Here is a 7735-nt window from a genome sequence, read left to right as displayed (position 1 = left end):
TTTACGCACTGCTACAAAAAATATCATGCATGCACCACTGGCCTGCATGCATATTCAAAGGCGGTGATCTCGAGGAGTGCAAATCACTGGCGTATAGCAACAATCACGTCGCCGCCCCCACCATGTCGCAAAGTGGCTAGCTCTACTCTAAAAAAAGAGTGATTTTTTTTTTAAGTCCTTAAAAAGTCAACAAACGTTACGCAAAAAGGAGATTCCCTAAAACAGCAAATAAAACTTTGCTAATTTTTTACAGTCTCCAAGACATTCTTTACCCCTCGCTCCCATACTCTTTTTGGATGCTGTGGTTTCAAAACATTTTTGCTAGTAAAATCACTTCAAATTTATTTGCTGCCCGAGCAAAAAGGTTTGGTACGTCAATAATTTCGATGATGTGAAAAACTGGCATCGGGTTTTACAGAGAAATGTCTTGTTGCGTGATTGTTGCGTGCATTGGTTGAAGACGCATAATTGATTCAAACTTTTGAAGTAAAGCAGCACGTATTCCATCCGACGTCCTAGTGCAGAAAGGCTATTACCACCCGACGTACCTGACCCAGTTTGTTTTCCCCAAACATCGGGGCGGCGCCTCTCCGCCCCGCCCTGTTTCGTCGTCGTCTCGCCTCGAACGAGGTGCCGGAAAGGGACAGGAAAAAAGTGTCGTCGGAGGAGGCGAGCATAATGGGAGGGGACGTGGAGGGCCGCGAAGGGAGGGCCCCGCCAGCCAGGCGCAGCCATGAATCTTGATTTTAACTCGATTATTGTCGGTTCGTTTTTAAAACGCGCGTCGAAATAATGCCGGAGGAACGATTTGCCCCCGAGGGGTGGCAGGAATCTTGCCCAGCGCTAGGGAGAGCAAGGGGGAGAGAGAGAGAGAAAGAGAGAGAGAGAGAGAGAGAGAGAGAGAGGGGGGGGGGGGTATGCGGAGGTGAAACCATTTATAAGGTACCGCTAGTAAGTGCCTGAGTATAGCGAGATCACCATAAATCGCATAATAGGAAAGAAACCACCTGCATCAAGCGGAAACAGAAGGGGGAAAATGTCTCAAGCACTATGCTTTCTATAACCCGCTATCACCCAATAGTCGGCTAGGAGAATTTCCCATGACACCATAACGCCAGGGCTGCTGCTCGGCGTGAGGACCCGGAACTTCCCCGCCCCGACCCGCCCGACCCCAACTTCTCCGCGCTCCTTTCATTCTGTCCTTAAAATGAAAGCCCTCCAGATTGCTGCAGGACGGACGCAATTAGTGGAGGTGGAAGTAGAAAAGAAATGACACTTTGCATCGGCGATAGGGCGGCGGGGCGGGGCGGGGCGAGGCGGCCGAGGGGCGAGATGAGCTCCCCTCCCCGCCTGACTGTGTGAGGCGCTGTCAGCAATTGGACGTGGCGTCGCCAGACCGGCAACTCGAAGACGTATTTATTGTCTCCGCGTCTCGCGACTAGCGCTGTCGTAGTATATTCACAATTTTTAAATTTTTTCAATCCAAGATTTTAGTCTTGATTTTTGAATAAGAGGATGATCGATCATTGCTACAAGAAAACGTGGTTTTTAAGAAACCCTTTGATAGAGGCTGCCCGTGGAGGGGTGGGTTTTTGAATGGGGGAAGGACAACTGCTTCTTTCGCAGCCCTAGCCGCGGGAATCAAAAAGTGTCGCGCCCTGTCGCCTTCTCGGCGACGCGCTCCCACCCCTCCTCGGCTCCGCCCTCCGCCTTAATCTCGATTCGCCATTAATTATTCTCATGATTCGTATTGTTATTCTCGGGCTATCGTGACAGGATTCGAATGAAAGCGAAAAAAGAGGGCAGGAGGAGAGAGTGTGTCCCTTTCGAAGCACAATCTGCCCCCTGCTGCTGGACGAGGGGGAGGGGCTGCCTCACCGCCGCGGCACGGCGCGCGAAGGGAGCAATCCTGAGGACCGCAGAAACTCTGGGGAGGAAGAAATTAGGGAAACGAAAAACAACGAGGAAGAAGGCATACAAAAAAGGTGGGAGGGAAATAAGAACACAGTGTAGTTGGTGCAGACGCGGCAAGTTGCAATTAGACAAGGCGATTGGCTTCGACTGCCGAAACAGGGTGGGAGCGGGACTCTGTAAAAACTCGAGATAGGGGCCGATAAGGACGGAACATGACTAAGGATGTAGTCATTAAACAAGAAATAGTACTTTTTAAGTTGATGGGGAAGAGATTCGCTAAAATTATAGAAACGATGACATTCATCACGAATCAACCAATATGTCCTTCTTGAACTGTTCCTCAAAATCACTACCCACGTTCAGCGGGGCACGAGGCCCGACCATAATGTCACGCAAGCCCCAGAATGCGCCGAACGAGTTAACATGACTGGGACTCGATAACGACTGAATCCGATAAAGAAATGTGATATGATGCATACATGACTTAATCGAACCTGACGGTCACAGTGTTTGAATAACTTTACGCATCAAGTTGGCTGGAGAAGGAACCTAGGAAGTAGCTTGGGCGCCGCGCCGACACCCGTGTTTCTGGGCTGCCCACTCAGCAGGAGCCAGGAGCCCTCAGGAGGTAGCGCCTGGGAGGTAGGCAGCGCGCCGACACCAGTGTGTCTAGGCTGCCTACCTCCCAGGCGCCCTCAGGAGGCAGAGCGCCTGGGAGGTAGGCAGCGCGTCGACACGAGTGTGTCTGCGCTGCCCACCCGGCAGGCGCCGTGCGCCAGCGTGAGCAAAGCGCCCCCGCTCCGCACGCCTGTACAACTCGGCAGGCACTGACCGCCGGCACGGACCCACGCACCGGTGCCCCGCCTGCAGGGGCAGCGGGCGTCCCCGTCATGCCTCCCCCAGAGCCACCCCCACACAACACGCCGACGGCACATCAAGGCTTGTTGTGTTGTGCCCCACCACCTGTTGATGCCCTGCTGTTGTTGTTGTTGTGGGGGCGTAAACACCACCCACCCGGCGCGGCCAAGGGCCCACCCCGCTCGCTCCCACAGACAGCTGCGCGGGCTTTTACGCACTGCTACAAAAAATATCATGCATGCACCGTGAATTTCGTTCTTTAAATACTAATAAATCTTATGGAATATAATTTTATTGTTGTAATGTTGTATTGTACTCGCTGTGTGTAACCCAAATTTTCCTCACCGTCGTTACTCTCCCTTTCGAAACGATGCTTTCGCGTTAGCAGTGCAGCTACACCACCACTTACTTGACGAAGGCCTGGAAGTGGTCGCAGACGACCTCGCAGCCCGGCCAGCGGCACACGCCGTGCGAGTAGAGGGGGTGCATCTTGTCCAGCTCGTCGGCGAGCGGCTGCAGCGAGGCGTGGCCCGGCGGCGTCCCCAGCGACACGGGCGGCAGCGCGGGCAGCGCCAGCCCCAGTGGGGGCGCGCCGCCCACCGCGGGGCCGCCGTTGGACTCGTCGGTGCGGCACATCAGGGGGACTGTACCGAGACAAAGGCGGTCATTGCATTTCCAAGCAAATAACAACCAAAAAAGGTTCTCCTCTAAAATTATCCATTTGCTTTGGCTAATTTCGCGTTCTAAAACTGACCTGGGTGTTGCTCGGCCAGCTGAGACCCGTACTGCAGGAGGTAGTGCCTTTGGGCAAGCAGCTGCTGCTGCATCAGATGCTGGCGGGCCAGCTCACTGCCCTGCAAACAAATAAAAGAAACACTTAAATTATATTTGAAAGATCAATCATCAAAATCAAGTTATGAAAAGCCTTACTGCTTCTCGCGAGTTCTTGCTCATTACTGTGTTGCCAGGCATTAACACAGCGAGGGTGAGAGGGGCTTATCTGCGTGTGACCCCGGCGGCGCTGCAGGGGCGCTAACCTATTTACGATACGGCCATAAAAGAGCCATCCCCGCCCGCCCCGCGCGCGCTCCTCCGATCGCTTCCCGCGAACTTCCGGCTGCTGCTACTGCTTCGGCCTTTATCCCCCCCTGCCCCTTTTCCGGCGGCCCCCTGCTGCTGCTGCCAGACTTGGAACAATACTTGAAAAGTGAGAAATGTAAATCAAGCGCGCGGACCAAGGCGTGGGACCCATCCAGAGAGAGAGAGAGAGAGAGAGAGAGAGAGAGAGAGAGAGAGAGAGAGAGGGGGGGGGGGGGGGGGAGCCAAGTCACATCCAAGAGTGCTTTATTTCGCGCCCAGGCGCAGCCGTGGAGGGACGGGGCGTGGCCAGTAGGGGGGGAGGCCCAAAGAAGCCCATAGGGCCGCGCTGGCAAGCGGGGGCGCAGGTGGAAAGCCTACAGTCAGAAATGAATAGTCCGCGCTGCGAAATCGACATCATGTCCGTATCTGCAGACGTTTCTTTTCGACGCCCAGCCGGGGATTGAGCACTACGGCCTTCTAGGTTTAAAGTTATAAAGTCTACCCCAGATGGCGAGCCATTGCTCTGGCCACACGTTACCAAGGCGGACGGAAGCGCACCAAACCAAAACCCTTTCCCAATAATTATTTGCGCCATAACAAGTCGTCGGCTGGCAGCGGCGTGGCGTGGCGCAGCGCTGCGGCTTGGCAACCCGCGATATTAATGACCCACTGGATAATTTCCAGCAGCTGCCCCCGCCCCGCCCCGCCCGGTCGAAACCACAAAGAACTAACTAACGGGGCGGACGAGTCGGAAGACCAACACGCACAAGTTTGATGAAGACGGACGTGGTGGGGCGGGGGGTTGGGGCGAGCGCGGTACTCGGTTTCAAACTCGCACGACCAAGATACACAGAATGCAGGCAATGGAAAGCAGCCGCAGCAGCAGCAGCAGCAGCAGCAGCAGCAGCAGCAAGCAACGGGGGCCGCGCCGCGCCACGACAGACTACTCCGCGCCGGTTTTGTTTGTCGCAATTAATTTGATATCAGCATTACACGAAGAGGCGTATCGCACTCCAGCCACTTGCATGATATCCCCCCCCCTTTTCTCCCTCCGCAACGATATACACACACACGTTGTCAGCAATTGCATACATCTGACGTGCCTTTGCTTCCAGCAGCGCCGCGGCGAGGAACAGGAGGAGGAGGAGGAGAATAGCAGACGACGCATACAATTCTATATACGGAGGGTGAAATTATACACAAGGATTGGAGGGGGGAGGGGAGCGAAAGGGTTGTTGGCGCGGCTCAAGCGGAGGGCCATAAATAAAGGATGGCCCCGCCACAACATAACGATAAGGGGCTCAGCCGCGCTTCTTATCCGCGCCGTCCATCTTCGATTGCTGTGGGAGCCGCGGGGCCCGCGGAGCCCGCGGAGCCGAGGCGGCAGTCAGGTGAGGCGCGCCCTAACAACCTCCAAAAAGTGTTATTCCGGACTGCGATCGCAAAGGGAAAGGAAGGGGCATTGAGGGACAGAACGCTCCGTCAGTCAATAACCATGAAAAAACTTAATTTCTTCAATTTTTTTACAAGGTCGCCCGCAGTGTAATACAGGGTGGCCGATCTGCCCCGTCTTTTAAAAAGAGGTAGACTAGCCCGCCCGCACGACCTCGACAGTCCCCTCTCACCTCCCCTCTCCGTCTGCAAGCGGGCTAGTCTACCTTTTCAAAATGGCGGGGCAGAGCGGCCCCCCTGTATTATTTTTTTTACTAATATTATCAGGAGTAGTGAGGGCACCAAAAGAACGTGGTGCGAAAAAATAACAACAAAATCACGGTTTTGTTGTTATTTTTTTGGAAGAAAAGTCGTTGCGGAGTGGAGCGCGGCGACTATTATTGCGGCGACGGCGGCGGCAGAAAGAGCTCTGCACGTCCAAAGCGTTTCACAGCGGAAGGGTTGGAATCACGACGACGGCAATAAGAGGGGAGCTGGCGCGGGGGGGAGTACAACAACTTGCCCGGTTAGCTCAACGGTAAGTGTGGCGCCCCGAAGACGGTGTGGGTGTCGTTAATGCTAATTACTTCGTCTGTCTGTCTGTCTTTCCTGGCACTCAGTCCGTCCGTCTCCGAGGACCGCTTTAGGAGTGACAGCGGCAGCTTGCGCGCCCCCTTTCCCTCATTACCCCACTCCTCCTGCCGGGCAGGAAGGAAAAGGCGCGCACCGGCTGGTTTAGCTGTCTGTAAAGCCCAAGAAGAATAAGGGCCGAGCAGGCGGCCAGAGGGTAGCTCTGCCGCTGAGGGTACGCGAGTCCGCGGCCAGCCGGACCACTCATCGCTTCCTGTTTCGCTGTGTAGGGCTACGCCAATGGCCCGCCCCTTGGAGCGGCTGCTGCAGCAGCAGCAGCAACCCTTGCCTCCCTCCCATACTTTTGTTTACGTAAGCAATTCGCTCAGCTCTTAATGTATTCCAGACTTAGAGCCAAGTCAGAGGCCCTGCCGCCCGCCGCTGGCCGGGCCACGCACGGCCCAGCCTCTGGCGTGGCGTGGCGAGGCAAGGCGGGGCGGGACGGCCCGGCCCTCGATAAGTCATACAAATTTGTTTGCCGTTACGGAGAGGATTGCAGTTGCGCCCGTCCGCTCGCCGTATTTACAGAGCAGAGATGCCTCTGCGGCCGCGCTGCTGAGAGGCGCCGCGCTACAGGCGGGGCGTGGAGGAGGGTGGGGGAGGATGGAAGAGGGAGAGGGGCAAGGGTCGAAGAAGTTTGTTACGTCATCGATGCAAACACGTGAGACCCCTGCGTCGTTTATAATCAACGCCCGCGTTCTCTCGCCGAAAACTTTGCAATAATGAAAACACCGCTCGCGGTGATCAAAAAAGGTATCGCGTGGCGCAGCAGAGGGAGCAGGGAAAAGTAGAGAGGAGAAGAGGGCGGGGGGGGGGCTGATTAGAAGAGCCAATCAGAGCGCGCTGTGAATTAGTTCGACACTACTGCTTCAAAGTTTCGCCGACATTCATTATTCTGTACTGCTACTGCTGCTGCCGGGCGTGGCGTGGCGGGTGGAGCAGGGGCGCGGAAGATGAAGGAAGAGTGCCAAAATACGCGTCGACTCGCGAGGCAAGCAGTAGCGGGCGGGGCGGGCGCGCTCTTAGCAACACACTAAAAATTAACATACCATTCCCATACGTGGGGGCACACATCCACACACACACACACGGCGGGCAGGCTAAGGTCCCGTTGCCCCTCCCCCAAACCCCAACCCCCCGTATTCGTATTCACAGACACGCGCGGCCCTGCGGCGGACCCCGTGTGTAATTGTTTGTGTGCCAAGCCGAGTTAATCGTACGCGCGCCTGCTGCTGCTGCTGCTGCTGCTGCTGCTGCCGCCGCCGCCGCACTACAGATGCTGCTGCTGCGTCAGAGCCAGGACCAGACCAGGACCCTACCCGACATGAGCCGGGCTTCCTCCAAGGGCATTCGATAAATTTAGGTGCCCCCAAACAGATTTACCAAAATAATTCCCTTCCCGCTCTACTAAGGGTAAGCATGAATATTCCCACACCTACAGGTGTGCGACATTCGCACACTTGCGTTTCAGTGAAAGTAAAATGTTAGTAAACAGACGGATAAGTCCGTTTTAAGAGTATCTCTATATGCGGTTGAAGTTAAGCAAAGGAGCATCGCGACCAAAATTGCTCTTGTTTTCGACATTTTCTTTTCCTACCCACGCGACACGATGGGAAAACCAACTTCATTTTCACTCGCTGCGTAAACAGGACAAAAAGGCTCGCGCGGTGATCAGCAACTCCTCTTCTTACGCCTCCTCCGTCCCTCTCGCCCACTCCCCCTACCCTCTTTGTCTCTCTCTTCTTGTTTGGCCTCATTTCCCAGGCCGACGGGAAAGAAAACACACCGTCGGAAGACCAACACGCACAAGTTTGATGAAGAC

The 7735-nt window shown here is 55.2% G+C and overlaps 1 protein-coding gene across 1 annotated transcript in view; it reads right to left on the bottom strand.

Annotated features, from left to right (window-relative positions):
- The window catches only part of LOC113210324 (forkhead box protein P1), an 82220-nt gene that overhangs the window by 32586 nt on the left and 41899 nt on the right, over nt 1-7735 (bottom strand). Inside the window, exons 2-3 of the mRNA XM_052267862.1 lie at nt 3527-3626; nt 3182-3416 (exon numbers count right to left, since the gene is read on the bottom strand). Coding sequence (XP_052123822.1) covers nt 3182-3416; nt 3527-3599 — 308 coding nt within the window. The 5' untranslated portion in view covers nt 3600-3626. The remainder of the gene's footprint in view (nt 1-3181; nt 3417-3526; nt 3627-7735) is intronic.

The sequence above is a fragment of the Frankliniella occidentalis genome, unplaced genomic scaffold (genome assembly GCF_000697945.3).
Source record: "Frankliniella occidentalis isolate FOCC.00 unplaced genomic scaffold, Focc_3.1 Scaffold60, whole genome shotgun sequence".
In the NCBI taxonomy this organism is placed as follows: Eukaryota; Metazoa; Arthropoda; class Insecta; order Thysanoptera; family Thripidae; genus Frankliniella; species Frankliniella occidentalis.
Note: the sequence above shows the minus strand (reverse complement) of the source record. Positions and strands in the feature narration are given on the sequence as shown.